Here is a 19,459-nt window from a genome sequence, read left to right on the forward strand (position 1 = left end):
AGAAAAGTGTTGCGTGTCACTCATTTAAGAAGAACCTATAAAATACACCGAAACCTTGGGGCGCTTGTTACCACCAGAGAATTACTCAGCTGTTTGATTCGCAGCTTTAACCTTTACTTTTGGGAGACGTACGCTGTTATTTCAGCCTCCAGAGAGAAAACACTTACAGAAATGGTGTAATGGTAATGGTGGAGATTTTAATGATTTGGTGGTGTAAAATAAAGTGACACATGTCTGCAGTAATGACTGGTGTCTGCAGGCTGTGTTGAAGTGTGTGCACATTGTATTCATTGCAGTCTAACAGCTGTGGGTTGTAACGCTTGATTAGGATGTGTTTTAAAGATAAAACAGGAGCATAGAGTATCTTGGTTTGGCTTTTCACAATCTAACTGTGTGATACTGCGTCGGCCTAGATCTGATAGTAGTCGGCCGTTTGAATGTTCACTTTAACGCTTGTGGAATTGACGTAGAAATGTCACAGAGTGTGTGTGTGTGTGTGTGTTGGTCGTCTTTTTAACACCACTCTCTAAATGTATCTCTCAATTACCACCTCCTTTGTACAAAGAGATAAAGGCTAGTTAAGTAAACCACAAAATTGTGTGAGCGAGCCTTGCCGTGTGAGATCAGTCTTTGAAGTTTTTTTTTAGTTTTTTTTTGGTGGGCTAAGATCAACTGACGCTGTATGTGAAGCATTTTGAAATACTACTCCTGTGAAAGCAGTCGTGTTATTTCTTTGGTGGATCTGGGAGATCACGAGTTTCTTAATGACAAATGCTATTATGTCATGCTTATGGGAATTGTAGGTTCCAGAATTCTTTTTAAGCTTGACCCATACTAGGGAGTGACTAAAAGTCAGGATATCTCATCCCCTGTTGCATGTCCCATGTCTCAAAAGCACTATGAAGTCCACCCACCCAAGAGTCCAAGTGACAGAGTACAGTTGTTGGTCACAGAGTCACAAAATCAATTTAAAAATGCTTTGTTATGAAATTTCCTGGGTATCTTTGTATAGTCTCATGTGGCAAAAATCCACTCCGTTGCTGCTTTGAAGTGATCAACAAACTCAAGAAATAAAAAAAAAATATATATATATATCCTGCATATAAACGCTTACCACCTATGTTTACATGTTGGTCCTCTTTGATTTGTGTATCATAGGAAATGAAAGGACCACAGGTGATGTGTTTCCATGGTAGAGACAGCCTGTTTTGGCTTCCTGTCAAGGCAGCCATTGGCCTGAATTTGATCCTTTGACTGATCACTGACAGCGCTTCATGACAAATGTTGCTACATTGAGCTCAGACTACTAGCATTTATTCTCAGACCATTATTGCTACGTTTTGTGCTGTTGTTGTTGTTGTTGTTGTTGGGCTCCACACTTCCCCGTTTTCTCACCACCCACCACCAGAGGAAGTCGGGGCTGTAAAGTGTGTGTTTTTATTTCACACCTTTCAATCTCACACCTATGCATCCTGGTGGCATCGGCTCCACTGAGGCGTCTGTAGCAAACGCTGTGTGTGTGTGTGTGTGTGTGTGTGTGTGTGTGTGTGTGTGTGTGTGTGTGTGTGTGTGTGTGTGTGTGTGTGTGTGTGTGTGTGTGTGTGTGTGTGTCTTGTTTTCACAGTACCATAATACACTTTTAGGCCTCCTGCACACTGCCTGCGTGGTGTGAGCATGGCGTTTCTGTTGCGTGTCAGTTGTGTGGCACACCAGAAACGTGTCTGATGCAGCGCTGCTGCTGCTAGCCTTATCTGTACACGTTTCCCATTGATAAAATGAAATAATAGCGACAACATCGGCAGTATTTTTTTTTTATTACATTTATATCTGCATTCATGTCAAAACCTACAGACTTTCAAACATCAAATTGTCATTTATTAAATGTATTCATGTCAAAATTACATATAAACATCTTTTTGTATTCTATTTTGCCTGGAAACGCTTCCAACACGCTTGCGTGTCACGTGAAAAATAGGCGTCGGTCCTATTTCTAGCAGGCACGCGTTTTTGAGCCGCGCCTGAGACGTGCGTGTCACGCAGGCAGTGTGCAAGCTCTAACCTGTTAACATGGGAGCTGAAATAAAAACGGACACGCCACGCAGCTGACACGCTCACGCCACACAGCCAGTGTGCAGGAGCCCTTAAGCTTAATGAAATGGATTTTCAGAAGCCCCATCTGATCACAGATTAAATCCTGCATATATATAGATCTTTGCTGCCCCTTGGACAGACAGTCTTTGTCCAGGGTGTATAGAATAAAGAGCTGACTGTGCAGCAGAGCAGGTGTAGCTGAGGAACCCGTACAGTGGCCCGTCGGCAGGTTACAGCCCCCAGGTGGGATGGATAGTTGAAGCAGTTAGTTGAGGCGGGGGCTTCTAATCCAAATCCCTCAGATGTGGGAGGCAGAGCAGAGGAATGACAATAAACAATGGGAGAGAGAGGGAGAGAAGTGGGGGTAATGCAACGATGGTCTTCTGTCGGACTCGAACAAAGGATGGTGGCTTGCAGGAACGCTCTGCAATGTCATGATTCATGGTCTGAGCCTTAAACCCCTAGACCACCAGGGCACCACCTCTTCTTCTGTATTAAAACGTTTACTGTTTTTAAATTAGTTCCATGCCATGTCTTAATTCACAAGTGTCAGGAATTAGCCATCAACTTTTTCAGCCTTAATCCATGTCAGTGGATCCCAGTATCATACTACATACAGTATAAATTGTAAACAGTATGTGCTGTACACTAGTTGTAATAATATTCTGCAGTACTGTTTGGCACATTGCAATATGTGCAGGGATCAACATGAATCAAACTATGACTTCGGAATGCCGCCGTCTTTTAAACTTAAAAGATGAAGCAAAATCAGGGAAGAAGAAAAACAGACAACACAAGCTCCTGTTACTAGCCATTTCCAGAGCTTTTAACCCTACCACATGATCTTCATAAGGAGATGGACTTTGTACCTAATGCCTGGAAAAACTAACTACATTCCCGTCAACCTTGTCTGTACCTAACACATTAAACTAAGATGATGTAAATAGTAAACATCACACCTGCTAAACGCCAGTATGTTAGTATTTTCATTATGATGTAGCATGTTGCCATGCTGGCGTTAGCATTTAGCCCAAAGCACTTCTGTACCTATAAGTACAGCCTCACAGAGCCACTAGCATGGCTGTACATTTTTATTTTTTTTAGTTTACTCACTTGTATGATCACACTAGTCAAAACCAGCTATTCGTTAGCATGAGGCACAGAACTGGGACGCAGCTTATAGTAACAGTCCATGTCCGTAATGAGCTCAAGTGGATCTTTGGCAGTGAAGATAATAGTGTGTGTGCATGACAAAGAGCTTGTTCTGGCTCCTGCAGATTTTCATGTAAAGCGCTTTTTTTTAAAACTTGGTTGCCAGAGTCTCTAACAAGGCAACCAAAGATCTTAGTTTTTTTTAAACCCTTTAGGGGCTCAGAATGGTACAAGTGTTATACTGTTTCCACAAGTGGCACAAGGTTAAGTTTTCCCCTCACACTCCTGCCCTGCCCAGTTTAAAATGTACTTTAAGAGTGCCAGTGAATGGAGTGTGTGCCAATGAATGCCAGTTGCACAACACACACACACACACACACACACACACACACACACACACACACACACACACACACACACACAGCCTCACCCAATCTTACTCCAACCCATTCATTCACCAGCTGGCACTGATATTGTCATTTGCAGAGACAAGATTAAACTCACGTAGACTTTCAACGCAAACAATAACTTCTTAGGACTAAACTCATGCCAGCGGCACACACACACTAACACACACACATGCTCACACACTACCCACCCAACACAAATGGCAGTAACGGCATGAAAGACAATCCCCTTGAGAAACGGAGTATTCTGCGGCAAAAGCTTGTGGAGGGAAATCGCATTAAGCGATGTGTGAAACCTCCGTAGAAAAGTAGATAAATTGAATGCAGCTAAGATTTCCTATTATGTCCCTTAATGTTTGGGGGGGGGGGGGCTGTAAAGGCTTGACATCAGAGGCTGGGCTGTCCCAGAAAGAGGCAGCTTCTTGGTAAAGAAAGGAATTTGTCACTCAAGCTCCTAAACTCTTAAATCTCCTCTAATACAGTACAATCAGCAGCCTCTAATGTTCACAGGCCGGGTTTCCCTCTCTGCCCAGACTTCAGGCTCTGCTCCGATTTTACGCCTCCTCTCTGAAGAGGAAAAACAATCTGGGTTCCCAACCGTGTGTGTGTGTGTGTGTGTGTGTGTGTGTGTGTGTGTGTGTGTGGTTTTTTTTTTTATACTGTATGTGTGCTGATGGGGGTCTGTATACCTCCACCCTCCCTCCTCTCTTCCCATAGTGGTAGTGTTTTGGCTAGTGTCTCTTAAAGCCTTTTGAAGTCTCTGGTGTTATCTGGGTGTCAGCTATGGTGAGGATGGTCAAGGTGGGAGAACAACACTCTCTCTCACACACACACACACACACACACACACACACACACATATACACACAACCTCTGTGTCAGATGGTTGCTGCGTGGACAACTGGAGTCGTTAAATGAAGTCATACGTTATGTTTTCCCTCCGTTTGAAGTCTGTGTCCTTGCACTCGCACTTCCTCCACTCTTGCATACAGCACTGTATGGGCTTATGGCAGGCCGCCCCGCCTGCCTGCCTCTGAATATGTGTGTGTGTGTGTGTGTGTGTGTGTGTGTGTGTGTGTGTGTGTGTGTGTATAGAAGCATTATGGCAACAGAGGTCTATTTGTACAAGACTACAAATAGCAAGAATGCTAAAAAAAAAAAAAAAAAGTATTTATTTTGTCAACATGAACATCTTATTCACGTATGCAGGCAGTCCATTCATACATCCATTCATTAACACGTAAACAGGAAGTTAAAGGCAACATTTGCACTTACTGCGTGTGCACGGCGCATACTGGTGCAACGTGCAGAACAGTTTTGAATCCACTCATACACACCCTGATCGTGGTTAGTTACATGAGTTATAGTTTTGTTTCCCAGAAGGCAGTCCAAGCCCAGAGAAGACACACAAGTGCACACACACTCACACTAAGTTTGGATCATACTGTCAGCCATTAACAGTCAACAGTCAACCTACACCAAACCTGGGTATTGGAGGAAATCAGGTGGAAAATTGTCGATTGTCAGGTGCTCAGTAATCAGATAGCCGTCTGCCATATTTTTTACCAAACCTGGAATATTGATTTCATATTAGATAATGCTGCAGTCTAAAGAAGTTTCATTTTTTTCCCTCTTGTTTTGGGGCTCGTGGCGCAGTGACAGACACATACACATTTTTTCCTGCATCTGAATTTTACAAAAGTGTACTGTTGAGTTGTGGAAACTGACTTATTTAGAATTATTTATTTCAGTTTTAGTCAGACTTTGGATTTTATTATTTTGGATACCACTCTGGGTAATGGTTTTTCCCTTTCATGCCACCGCATCACACGATACTCCATGGGTTGGGTCGGGTCTCCGTCCTCATGCACATCCACTCTTGTAGAAACCCAATTAGAAACCAGTGTATACCGTACACATACCGTGGAGCAATCCGTTTTCTCCACCAGAAATGTAGCCGTGGTAACCAGGTTTATCTTAAAGAACAATTCCGGCGCAAAATTAACCTAGGGGTTAATAACATATGTGTACCGAGTCGACCGTTCTCTGAGATATGTTTTCATGCTAATAGAATGTGTCTCTAGCTTGAAGCAAGCTACCGCAAACGGGTGGTTAGCTGCTAACGCTAGCTTTCGGGGCACTTGGTAAATTGCTATTTCTATACCACTAACGAGGCTCAAAATAGCAACACATATCCACAGTAGCATAATGAGGGTAGCAAGCATTGAGAACTTTGTAAGTGTACAGACAGTTTATTAAAAAGAGAGATTATGAAGACAGTAGTGTTCATGTTTACATGAGGGACGCCATCTTGGAAAACAGTCATGAGCAGTCAAATCAGGAACGCCGTGTTTGAGCTATGTTACTGGTTGCACGGCATTCGTCGTTCGACTGCTCATGACTAGGCTGAATGAATCACCTGACAACTCATGAATCACCTGACAACTCATGAATCACCGACAACTCATGAATCACCTGACAACTCATGAATCACCGACAACTCGCGAGCCCTCGTTGACTCGTGAGTTCTCGAGTGAAACCCGTGGTCTGCGAGCTTCCGGCTCTGAGTCTGCGGGTCGGGACTGTCTCTCTGCTCACTCAGGCGCTTGAGTTGACTTGTGGAGTTGCTTTGCCTACAAAATTGTAAGTTATAAAGCTTTTTGTAGCTAAGATGGCTAAGAATAGTAGAAGCTAATGTTGCAAGAGGTTTGTGTGTGGCGCGGTTATCATTTTAGATTGAATTGTAGTAGGACTCAACTGAACTGGGTTAATGATACTAGAGACTCACGATTCGTGAGTCAATTTAAAGACTCGGCTCAAAAATCCGAGTGAATCACGACTCAAACAGGTTTACTCATGACTGTTTTCCAAGATGGCGCCCGCATGTAAACATGAACACTACTGTCTTTCTAAACTATTTTTTTTAATAAACTGTCTGTACACTTACAAAGTTCTCAATGCTTCAGTTTACATGTAGGGACCCTCGTTATGCTACCGTTGAAATGTGTTGCTATTTTGAGCCTTGTTAGTGGTATAAAATAGCGATTTACCATCTGCCCCGAAAGCTAGCGTTAGCAGCTAACCACCCGTTTGCGGTAGCTTGTTTAAAGCTAGAGACACATTAGATTAGCATGAAAACAGACAAAACATATCCCATGTTCAGATTCATTTTGCGCTGGAATTGTAGAGATGTTCATATTAAACGTGGCCAAAGCTTCAAATAATGAGGTAAACATATGTAAAAGTAATTCCTGTGAACAAAAACCTCAGATTTCAGACCGTCCTGAACTGACATATGGTTTGTGGAACTGATATATGATCATCAGTGTTTACAGTGTCACATTTAGCTACATACTAGCGTTAACGCCAGAGAAACGTGCCATCGTGGTTGCAGATGTTTTTCCCCGATTTCAGATCACATTCCTGCTGGAACGTGTTCGATTGTGTAGATTTTGGTTTATAAGCCTTTATTGGTGATTTTTCACGGTATAAAGTGCTGCTATACAATATTATGTGTTTACTAAGTGGAGATTTACACATCACATGTTAACAAGTTTTCACAAATTATTTACACTTAGTGACTGTAAGGTTTAACTGTCAGCTGTCAATGAGGAAATGAGCGTTCACTTGTTAATATGTGACCTGTTTAGACTGAAAAGAGACAATAAAAAGATGTGGTGGACACATCTGACCTAACACTTAATTAAAAGACTGTTTAATAATGATGTCAAGTGAGAAGATGTCAAACCACATTTGAAAAAAAGATGCACAATAGACCTCAAATTAGAAATCTCCAGCACCACATCTGCATACCCGTTGGATGAGAGAAGTTCTTGGGTTTGTCAAATTGGAAAGAATTAGATGTATACTAAGGGGCTCACTGAGAAAATTCAATAAAATATGGGATCCCTTCTTTCAATACACTTGAGATGTGCATTCTCCAAATATCCCTGAATGATGTCCTTACTGATATGATATGACGGGCAGCAGACCACCCCACAGCCTTTGTTTTTGGTTTTCTTTTTTTTCTTTGTCTCATTTGTAATGTTTGTATTGTCTTAACAGTGCTCTGTCTTTGCTTTAACATATGCATAATACCCTGTTTGGACCACCTTTGCACTTTTCATTGTTTTGTCATCATCATTGTTGGAAAATGTAATAAACAGATTGGGGAAAAACAAACAAACAATAGACCTCAAATTACAAAACATTACACTATTAACTTTGACTAAATGATCAAATTATGAGGGTTTAGTTAACATACAATGGATAGTTTCCCCCCGTTCTAAACTGCATAAATACTACTACCTCTGAAAAACACATTTCTCAAGACAAAACATAAAACAATCATCATATCTACATTTACAGAGGCTGGAACAGTCAGGTTTAAAGACGCTGACACACATACCCGATTGTCGGCCATAGGACAGTCTGGCGAGGTCGGTGACTCGAGTCTGGTCGGTGAGTTCCGTGCCATCGTCAGTCGGAGGAGGCTTTAATTTGGGCCGATTTGACACGTTGAATCAGAAGGCGGGCAGTCGGACTCAATGGCCAATCTGATTGGTGGAGCGCTAACCCGGAAATGACGAGCGGGATGAGCCTGACGAACGCCTCTCAACATCTGATGAAAATCTTTTAAACTGACCTTTGTCGATCTGAAATGAAGACAGATTCAGCAACTGCATGTTCCTATTTCTCGCTTAAATTTTTTTCAGAAACACGTTTCGGTGAACTACTTACGTAAAATACGAGATCGTATTCCGAACGAGCCATCATTATGGTTTGGCTTTGAAATTCGGGAGAAGCCAGACCCACGTGATGCGTTCGTCCAATCAGCTGCCGGTTTTCTTTTTTTGGGCGACAATATTGATTAGCGCCGCTTGCTGTTATGGAGACGTATTACGTCTTGCGCACGCGCAGAACGTACGCTCAACTCGGCATCGCTTCGGTGCGTTCCGAGGCACTTTTTTGACCAACTCGGGGGGGACTGATCAGAACGACTGCCTTTTCTGCCGACGGTCGGCCGTCTGGTTGGTGTGTCAGAGCCTTAACACATCAGATGTTTCCTAGCCGCCCAATTTACACATTACTGAAGTGTTTACTATATTTCTTGAGTTTTAATGATGCAAACTGATTTCGTAAATCACTAGTTTGAAACTAGCTAGTGGTTGCTGTGAACTTATGAAGGACTTTACGCACAAACTTGACAACAAAGTCATGGTGTTACAAACGGCTGGTGCAACCCAGTCCTGCACTCTGCATCTTCCTCTCAGCAAAACTTTTGTCCCTACCTTTGAGATCTTTCAATTTAGCTTTTATTTATTTTTTTCCTTCCTCCGTTGTATCCCTGACCTTTTACCCCAATTATGAGCTCGAGGATATCCTCAGATCCCAGGGCTGAGGTCATTCCAAAGCTGAACTTAAAACTAAAGGTGAAGTCGAACCACTAATCAGCTGACACAGTAATGACACGGCATCTGCAACAGACGTGGAGTAAACTGGTTAAGGGTGGGAAGATTTGACGCAGTCACAACACAAGCACCCAAAGCTGTTTGTGATTTGGACGAAGACGATCTCTGATCTTTGAACATGCTCGTTTATTGTTCCTTTCATATTCCAGGTGCGTTCATCGCGCCTTTGCTGTGCGACTGTAAACTATTGCTGTGGGTCCTTAAATGTAAAACCCGGTTTGCAGACTTTGTTTAAACGTGTGGCCTCTCCTGTCCTCAGATGTCTCCGGTGTGTCCGTGTGTCCTCCGGTGGCCCTGGACTCGGGCGTGGAGCTCCTGTGTCGGCTCTTTGAGCTGCGGGGGCAGGTACCGACGGGTGTCCTCGCTCTGACGGAGTGGCTGCTGGGAGATGAAGAAGCCTGTGATGAGGCGGTTTCAGACGAGGCTTCCAGTCTGGTGAGGAAGCAGACACACAACTACAAAAGGAAACGGCGCGAGATATTTGACTGTAGACTACATGTTGATAAAGTGATGACAGATGACCACGATGACTATCACCGTTTGGTTTTCTATCACTACAACAGAGATTGTTCATTAACTTCCAAAGTGGAACAAATATGAATGAATAGACTGTAAAAGCACTACTTAAGGCAATTAGCACTTAAGTGATTCGGGTTGGTTTAACACGGTGTCTGTAAAGCGTGGAATCACAGGGACAGATGGCACTACTTTTTCTTTCCCTTGCCCTTGTTTTATTCTGCTCACAGTAGTAGTCAAAATAGCTGTAGAGTGCTTTGAGTCACCAAGGTTTCGGTTCTCCAGCCACACTTTGTTTAGCTGCCTGTTTAGTTTTGGTTCCTGTTCAGTTGGTTGTTTCTTTCTATTAAAGACTTTGAAGACGCCCTGTGAAACAGCTAAGACATAACTTTGAGCAAAGTAACTCCCGGCGCCTCGTGGCTGATTGCCTAAAGATGTTCGGCTGTAAAGGGCAAGGGTCTGTATTCTTAAAGCTGCACTAGTATTCATTTTTATACTATTTGCATATAGAGCGGGGAAGCGATATCCGAGCATGTCGAAGAGTTCTAATGCCAGATAGGAACTGACTTAGATCTGTCCACTTGTGACGCATCACCCAAGACGCATGTTAATGCCAGGTCTAAACAGGGCCAATGTGGCTCTGTATCTGTTAATGTTTAACTGTAACGGTTCATCAAATCAACTTTACTTGAAGGTATCTACATAACAGTCCCTCCAGAAAAATGCGATTATGCGATTAATGCATAATCAGCCAAATCCGCATATTTATGCGGGGCCGCAGTTTTTCAAATACGCCGCACTTTCGCCGCATAAATTGCCGATTTCCGCGCAAAATATGCGAGGCTTGCATGATCCACAAATAATACTGATTAACATCAACATCCCAGTAACCAGACTCCCATTTCGCTCGTTGACCAGAATGAAGAGGACTTCCTGTTCGAGAAGGGGGATCTGAACCTGTGGGCCGAGCCGGTCCAGTGGGTGAAGCTGCTTCACAGACACGTCGGCTCCCTCATCCTGACCTTTAAGCAGACCCACGCCCCAGGAATCGCAGGGCCGGACCAGGTCCACCAAATCCATACCCTGTCAACTCGGGCCCAAGCCAAGGCCCTCAGCTCGCAGCAGGCCCTGGACTCCCTCCCTGCCCTGCCCCAGTTCTCCTTCACCATGGAGCACACCCGCCTGCTGCTGCGGCACCAGAGGGCCACTCTGGCTCTAGATGTGCTGGAGAGGCTGAGGTAGAGAAGTTATCAGTGTTTGCCTCTAATAGCACCCTTTTTATTAGGAAACAAATTGTTAAAGTCAGGGTTTGTAATATTGAAATAAAGGAAAAGTTATCAGATAAATGCTTCAATGAACCAACGCATGAGACCACAGACTGGCTTTGTGGTCAAGTCTTTTTATTATCACATCAAGTTGTTGTTTTTTTTACTCTGTTCTTGTCTCTTATTTTGTCTTTCAAATGTGGCCCTCATTGATTACCAGATGTGTTTAAAATTTTTATGATTACTGTTCCTTGGTGTCTTTTTAATTAAAAGAATTATGTCTGAAATCACTGCATTTTTTTTAGTCCAATGAACTATTCTAAAAAAGGAAAGACGTTGACTGTCTAACTCCTTTAATGTTAATAAGTGTGTAAAGACATAGTAGAGAGAAAACACAGACAATAATAATAATAATAATAATATGAAAAACACCGTGTGAATATGTGCGCAGAAGCCATAACAATAGCTCAGCCCGAGCTTGTTCAAAACAACACTTGTTCTCCTATCAGCGGGAATATGTGACACGACAAACTTCAACAGGGTCAGTATTGAGTACTATTGAGTACACAGAGCGCTGTGCCTTCTCCGCGTCTAGCAGGGATTTAAGGTCGGAACAAGAAAAAACTCGGAGCCTAAAACTTACTTCACTAACACTAACTTCAATGGTGCGATTGTGCAGCGAGGCGAGCTTTACGACTGAGTGTTTTCTCTGACACGTCACCAAAGATGTATTTCAGTATACGCTTCCACTTCTACTGTATGTTTATACGAGGTGTTATTTTCCTGTGATATTTAATTTACTGCAGGATTCTTCCCATTGGACTGTGTTTTTATGCTTCCCTCTACTTTTCCTGGTTATGTAATTAGGAGGACGGCACAATGGACTACTGTCCTGTGTGTGTGTGTGTGTGTGTGTGTGTGTGTGTGTGTGTGTGTGTGTGCGCGTGCGCGCCTGCCTGCCTCTCACACAGCTTGGACCCTTCTCCCTCCGTGGTAGCCATGTTCCCTGTTACAGTAAAACTGATGTAATGTTTTGGAACAGCTCTACATCCCCCAATAAAAACAGAGTTGTGTGATGGGGACAGCGGTTTCTGCGGACGAGGACATGTTCAAGGGATTTCTCAGGAGCCTCGTCTGTCCTTCACATTTAACTATTTATCACAACTTGCAAAAGCGCAAATAGTCCTGGGGCAGCCCTCAGCCTAATTTTAGGGTTGGTAGTAGTAGATTCCATGCTCTTATGTCACTTGTTTTTCGCCTGTTGCTATTTTCCTTTCTTTTTTTTTTCTTCTTTTTTTTTTAACCTCCCTCCCGGCTTCTTTAACCAAACCATTCAGCACTTAAGAGAATATTGAATCATGTCACAGAAAGAAAAATCATTTTTGTGACCACTTTGCCAATTATGATCCCATGTGGAAAAGGCTTAATGGTTACCAGTGTCGCAGAAACCGGCAATTTCTGGTGATATGTGTTGCACAATGTTTTTACACCCTCCTGACCAAAATCTCTGTTTTATGAAGCCCTGACATAGAGTCCTGATATAGAGTCCCGTCCTCTGCTGCCAACACTGCAATCTTTCCACTGTGGTTTTTAAAACTTGACATAACTCCAAGTGCAAAGTAGAGTAGTTTGACATTTTCAAGTGAACATTCTGCCATCCTGAGAAGGTTACATCATGCTGAGACAGGGGCAGCTTATTGCAACCGCACTGCACTCTTTGGCTTTACAAAAGAGTGATTGTGGCGACTGGGTGGCTTAAACGTGGATGCTCCTCTGTGTCTGGAGCTCTGCTGTATCCTCTCTTTGAAAAGAGGAGACATAAAAGACCATTTTGTCTATGATGAAAGTGTGATATTATTACAGCTAAATGGGCCTGACTGTACCTTGAAATCTTGTTCCAGCTCTGCTCAGCAGGTGGCGCCCCAGTCTTTCCCAGTCAATTCTCATTTTGCTCTCATGGGGGCAGTGTTGCTCTGCTGAACCACATGAAACCACATTCCTGCAGTCTGGACTGAGATTGGGAAAAACAAGTTAGGGAGGAATTTAAGAGTGGCTTAAAATGATTTAACCAAAGTAAATCCATTTGTGTGTTTAGAATGACTCAACATATTGTGCTTTAGGAGTAATTTCTAATCTGAAGTCAAAGTCAACATTTTGAAGTTCAGTGATGAGACAATATATGTACCTGGTGTGAGTAGGCCTACAGTAGGCATTAACTTGTCAATTTTCCATGTGTAGTAGAGTGGAATAGGCTGCAGTTAAACTGTGGAAGTTGATTACGCAACCAGTGGATTCTAAAAATTGTACTGCACTCTGCCTGGACTCTTCTCCGCTCATACTTGTGGTCTCACCCTATCCACAGGGAGAGAGAGGGAGAGGCAGAGTTTCCTTCCATTACAAATACATGTGTCAGCTTCCAAGTGTGGTGGTCCAGAGGCTAGAGCGCTGGCCTTGTCACTGGTAGGTCGTTGGTTCAAACCCCAAAGGACTTGGGGAGTTTAGGGTTGTCTAAGGAACCATTTCCCTTTCATTTAAATTCAGTCATGGAGGTTTTGAGCAAGGCAGCCCCCAGCATGCTGCTTCATTAGAGGACTCAGGTGTGAATGTGTGTATGGTTAATTTGCTGGAGAACAGCTTGCATGCATAGACGTCCCTTGGTAGTTCTACATTCTTTCTCAACGAGAGTAAACCAAAAAAGCCAAACCAACTTCCACAAAATTGGTTGTGTGATTAAAAGAAGGAAAAAAAGTTTTAGAGGGGTGTGAGGAGGAGGAGGAGGAGGAGGGGGGGGGGGGGTTACTGGGGTTGGATTTCAAGGCGTGGTGTTAAAGAATAGGCGGCCAACCGGTGAATGGAAGTTTTTTCGGGGAGGAGGGGAGAAGGCGGCTCCTCGCAAAACTTTGCACCGAGTTCAGTTCGCCCCTCCCTGGCCACCGCCACGCATTTATACCCATGCAAAAAGGCTAGAGCGCACAGTGAAGCACTCTGGCTCAGCGCTTCTCGAGGGGAGGACATAAGCTACAACTCAACAATACAAACCTATCCCCTCTTTTTTTCCTCTTTCTTCTACGGACTTAAACTGCACATAAACTTTTAAAGTAACTTTTCCACAACCAAAACCAGTCGTGGCACAAACTAACGTTTCCGCACGTCGCGTTCTGGGATCCTGCTCGGTCCTCCATGAAAGAGGGAGTGCGGCAGCAAACTTGGGGAAAAGATATGTCTGCGACTGTCTTGTCTGCATTCTACGACATGGACATGCTTTACAAGGTAAACGTTTGATAATATGTGGAGTTGTTGTGTTTGCAATCGGGGTGAAGCACTTCCAATTCAACGATAACTGAATTAGCGTGCTTCAACTTCAGTGGAGTTAGCATGTGTTCAGCTGCAACAAGTTGTCACGTTGCAGGGAAACAAAGTCTTAAACATGCCATGTGGTCAAAATAGTCACATAATTAGTGCTTGAAGTGCATTGACAATCGTTCTTTCCTTTCCTTCAGCAGGATAAAAGCATGAACATGAACGCCCTCCACATCAACAGCATGCTGGACAAGAAAGCGGTGGGGGCTCCGGTCACGACTCCGGGCTCCAGTGGCCCCTTCACACCGGGATTTTTCCGCAGAAACTCAACCAGCAACGTGGAGGCAATGAACAACGGCAACAAATACTCGATGGGTTCCTACAGTAGCCTGAAAGAGAACACACCGAGCAGCAGCAGCAACAGCAGCGCCACGGCCCTTATGAACAAGGAGAACAAGTTCCGCGACCGCGCTTACAGCGACAACGGAGACCGGGGCGTGCTGCAACAGAAGCCCGGCTCTCAGATCAACTCCACCCGCTACAAGACCGAGCTGTGCCGGCCCTTCGAGGAGAACGGGTCGTGCAAGTATGGGGAGAAATGTCAGTTCGCTCACGGCTACCACGAGTTGAGGAGCTTGTCCCGCCACCCTAAATACAAAACGGAGCCGTGCCGCACCTTCCACACCATCGGTTTCTGCCCCTACGGTCCCCGGTGTCACTTTATCCACAACGCCGACGAGCGCCGGCCCGCTCCGGCCGCCAACGCTAACATGCAGACAGGAGAGTCTAGGTCGGCTCGCGAGCTGTGCGGGTACGGCCAGAGGGATGTCCTGCCGCAGCAGCAGCTTGGCTACACCCAGAGGGACAGACCAAAGCTTCACCACAGCCTCAGCTTCTCCGGCTTCTCCAGCCACCACGGACTCGAGTCTCCCCTGCTCGACAGTCCCATGTCCCGGACCCCACCACCACCCAACACCGCTTCGTCCTGTACCTCCACCTCCAGCTTCTACGACGATGTGCTTTCTCCCAACTCCGTGTCCTGCATCAACAGTGCCTTCTGTTTTCCCGGACAGGACTTAAAAGCCTTACTGGCTCCCCTGGCTGTGCACACCCCCAGCGGCTACACCAACAACCACTCCACCGGTGCCTACTACGGGAACATGCAGAGCAGCGTGTGCCCGCCCTCCCCTCCGACCTACAATATGAGCCACTTGCAGGCGCTGCGCCGCCTCAGCGAGTCACCGGTGTTCGAGCCACCTCCCAGCCCGCCGGACTCGCTCTCTGACCGTGAGAGCTATGCGAGCGGGTCCCTCAGCTCTTCCGGGAGCCTCAGCGGCTCCGAGTCCCCGAGTCTGGACGCTGGAAGGCGTTTGCCAATCTTCAGCAGGCTGTCGATTTCAGATGACTAATCATGTTTTGTTTTCATATGGATTTATGGACGGGTAAGGCAGGGTGATTAAGGAGCCAGGCCAGGGGGTGTCAGTGAGTGAGGTAGACTGTCCTTCAAGCAGAGGATCCTGGTTAAGTCCCCCTCACCCCCAGCCCTCCACCCCATTTCAGCAACAACTACCCTGCCGAAGTGCCTTTGAGTAAGACATTGAATCCCTACCAGCTCCAGTGGTGCTGACCCTGCTCTGACCTCCCTGGAGGGGGGCAAGAGAAGATTTCACCCACAGGGATCAATAAAGCTTCAAACAGTTTAAAGTGTCCTTGACCTGGCATTAATTTAGTATTTTTTTTTCCTTCCTTTGTATGTAATATAGCTGTATTAAAACTTAAGATAGCAAACAGAAGGCATTCCATCAGTGCCTTGCCCGAGGGCCCATGGCAGCCCCCTCTCCCTTTTGCTCTATCAGACAAGCCACACTTTTCCTAGGATTAGATGTGTGGGTAACATGACTTGACAAGAAGAAGAGACTCTAAGCAGTTTTCAGATTTCCTCCCATCCTGCCAAGAATATGCCTTGACTCAAAGTAACATTTTTTTTCTTTATCAAAGTGTGTGTGTGTGTGTGTGAGTGTGTTGTTTGTTTTTCTTTTTTTTTTTCTGAAAGCTTCAACTTCCATTCCAGATCTGTCTTCTCCCAGCGCCACCCAGTGGCTCGTTTGGTTAGTCTAGTTTGTTGCTTGGATAAAAAGCACTCTTGAGTTGGGTTTGTTTGGGGAAATCACTGCTGATGGTTGAATATATATTTTTTTAGCTGTTTTTGAGTGATTTGCATAGCTGTGCATAACTGGCTATGGACTATTTAACTTATTTATTATCTTGTGAAAAAAGTATAGGCTACATTGGTAATTTGTGTCCATACTGTATTTATCAAGTATGATGAAGCAATAGATCTATATTCTTTTATGTTTAAATTATGATCGCCATTATTAATCTGCATAAAGTGGAGTGTATGTTCTTTTCACAGTAATATATATATTTTGTTTTTTCTCCTTGTTTGTAACTTCACTTGGTTATTTTTATTGTAAATGAGTTAAAAAAAAAAAAAACTTAATTTAAGAGAACGTATGTGATATTTATTTCATTAATTTTGTTTCCTTGTTTACGTTTATAAAAAAAAAAAAAAGGTTTGCGTGATTGCTGTTTGCTCCCGAGGTTGTCAGTGCTGTAGAAGGCTTTTTATTTTATTTTTTGGAGGATCCCTATTTAGATATTTCTGTAGAATGTATAAACAATGTGGTTGTACAGACCGTCCAAACCTTACTTCTTTTGTTGATCTAGATCAGACTGCAGTGACAAAGAACCCAAGTCAATAAATTAACCAAAAAAGTATTTTTGTTTTCTCTCTGTTTGCACGAGGTCACACTGTGATTCCAGCCACGTGCTAAAGAATGTAGCAATCCCTTGTGCCCCAGTATTATTGTGTAGTGCCTATGGGGTTCAATATCTTGACATGCCTTAAAATTAACCAAATAAAGTATTTTTCCTACATGGCATCTTTTATACACATTGTTGAACTGAATGTAGTGTTGGATTCTGAAACTTTTTTTTTTTTTAAAAGGTTGTTACCACTCAGACACTCTGATTTAAAAAAAACAACCGTAATCTTTCTAAATCCCCATTCCTCTTATTTTCATTTCCTTTTGCTCTGTTTTGTTTTATTTTTTATATATATATGAGAGAGAGAGAGAAATCTAGTCAGTCCTGAGTTTGCTGGAGAGGGAAGTGGATGAACCCGTTTGGTTTGTACATAGTAGGTACAGGGGGATGCGCACTATGTACTTTTGACTACTTTATCAGAAGTAAAGCTTTTTGAATGTAACAAAAAAAAAAAACGGACAAAAAGACAACGATAGTTGTAATATTTTTTTTTTGGGGGGGGGGGAGTCAGTTCACTACAAATCGAGTGTGAGACTGTTAACTTTGTACTGTACATTTTTTTTGTAGTTCTCCCAATAAAAATCATCTTGGAAAAAAAGCTCCACACTGTCGAGCTGTGATTTCTTTGCATTTGAATGTAATGATGCAACAGGTGGGACATGGGGATAAACATGAACTGCTGATGTTCAGGAGCAGAGCTGCAGAAAGTGGGACACTTTGCTGCTCACAGAAATGCATCAGATGTTACAGCACAACTCTTGTATTCCTCCGCCAGTGGAAAAAAGCCTGGAGGCAGGAGGGACTGAGTCTGTCCTGGGCACAGTAGAGCCCCAGCTGCCTTGTGCACTCAGGGGCGGGGGGGCCTTCTCCTTAGTATACAGTAAAAGCACTGACCTGTTAGTTTCCAGAGAAAGGCATGTCCCTGAATCCCATCTCCTGTCAAACAAAAAGGGAGATAAAGTGACCTGTAGGTGGGCTCTGGTACAGAAACAATCAGATTCTGAAAGCTCATGTGAGCTCATATGAACATGAAAAGGCAACACCACAAAAACAAAAAAAGCCCATAATAAACTGTATGTAATATTACATAATCTGTAATGTTCTGTTATAAACAGAGGTCGATGAGCAATATGTCTGCACCACCTGAGGAATGAAGTCTGGAATTTTAAAATGGAAAATGTTTAGGAGCCCAGATCCTCAGGAAAGCCCGTCGAATGTGTCGGTGGCTCAGTGTGTCTGGATCCTTGCCATTAGGATAAGATTTTAATCTTTTAATACATTGTGTGTTATGATCCTTTATTTTTTCTTTCTGACATAACGTACACTGGCACTCACCAAACATCCCTCATTCCTCAGAGAGCAGCCACTTGAAGTATATGTGAAGATTAGTGGAGGAAAAAAAAGTCTGATCCTTTAATTTAGTAAAAGCACCTACACTATACTAGAATGTAAATATGAGTCATGCATTCAAAATCTTGCCTATATAAGTAAAAGTACATCAGTATCATTAGCTAAATGTACTTAAAGTATTAAAAGCAAAAGTATTTGAGCGACATACGTTATATTAGATTGGTAATGCAGAGGTGTAAAGCTATTTTGATCTTCTTTATATAAAGTTAGGTAGTTTAGTCCAGTGGCTCCTATTGTTGTCTAGTGTGCATTGTATTAGGGAGGAAAAAAGAAGCAACAATTCATGTTTACACAAACTTGTATTGTATTTTATGGACTTTTTGTGCGTGAACTATTAGATATTTTGACCTCTGTGGGCATCAAATGGTTATTTGAAGGAGACTATCTGATGAGGGGGGGTGTCTCTTTGGTGGATCTGCATACAACTCATGGCAAAGCGTTTGGAATCCTTAAGGTTACATTTTAAACAATGTTTGTAAGTTTATCATGTATGTTTCTAACGTCAAATCCTAATTTGAAAAGTCAAACTGCTGCTGTCTCTGTATGTAATGGAGTAAAAAGTACAATATTTCCCTCCGACATGTAGTGCAGAAGAAAATGGAAATAGTACTTCAACATTCTACTTAAGTACAGTACTTGAGTACATGTACTTTCCACCATTGAAAACTAATCTCAGTCCAGTGGTGGAAGAAGTATTCAGATCCTTTCTTTAAGTAAAAGTACTACTATCACATTGTAACAATACTCTGTAAAGTCCTGCATTATGAAAAAAAAAAAAAAAACAGACAAAAAGGCTGAGTAAAAGTACGTAAGTATTATCAGGAAAATGTACTTAAAGTATAAAAGTACTCAATGCAGAAACATCCTCACATTTTAGAAACTGGGAAAAACAGTTCTGTCAATCAACTGTTTAATTGGCTAATCATTTCAGCTGGACTTGTATATTGTTGGGTAGTTTAATTTATAATAAAACATCGTATTATACTACATGTGTTTTGTGTGCAAAAATCTTAGTTTGTAA

General features: G+C 43.2%; 2 protein-coding genes across 6 annotated transcripts in view; both read left to right on the top strand.

Annotated features, from left to right (window-relative positions):
• thada (THADA armadillo repeat containing) overlaps positions 1–11,189 on the top strand; it is a 115,078-nt gene extending 103,889 nt beyond the window's left edge. For all 4 annotated transcript variants that reach the window (XM_078272792.1, XM_078272794.1, XM_078272796.1 and 1 more), the window contains exons 37-38: positions 9,381–9,556; positions 10,556–11,189. In XM_078272792.1, the coding sequence (XP_078128918.1) occupies positions 9,381–9,556; positions 10,556–10,879 (500 nt within the window). In that variant the 3' untranslated portion in view covers positions 10,880–11,189. The remainder of the gene's footprint in view (positions 1–9,380; positions 9,557–10,555) is intronic.
• A 2,665-nt stretch (positions 11,190–13,854) lies between these two features.
• On the top strand, positions 13,855–17,247 carry zfp36l2 (zinc finger protein 36, C3H type-like 2). Of its 2 annotated transcripts, none has more exons than XM_078272790.1 (2): positions 13,855–14,172; positions 14,403–17,247. In XM_078272790.1, exons 1-2 carry the CDS (start codon positions 14,083–14,085, stop codon positions 15,609–15,611), a joined length of 1,299 nt encoding a protein of 432 aa, XP_078128916.1. In that variant the 5' UTR covers positions 13,855–14,082; the 3' UTR covers positions 15,612–17,247. The 2 variants fall into 2 exon arrangements, with proteins under 2 accessions (XP_078128916.1, XP_078128917.1); XM_078272791.1 differs by having other exon boundaries at positions 14,406–17,247.
• Positions 17,248–19,459: the final 2,212 nt, after the last annotated feature.

This window comes from Sander vitreus, chromosome 17, assembly GCF_031162955.1.
Source record: "Sander vitreus isolate 19-12246 chromosome 17, sanVit1, whole genome shotgun sequence".
In the NCBI taxonomy this organism is placed as follows: Eukaryota; Metazoa; Chordata; class Actinopteri; order Perciformes; family Percidae; genus Sander; species Sander vitreus.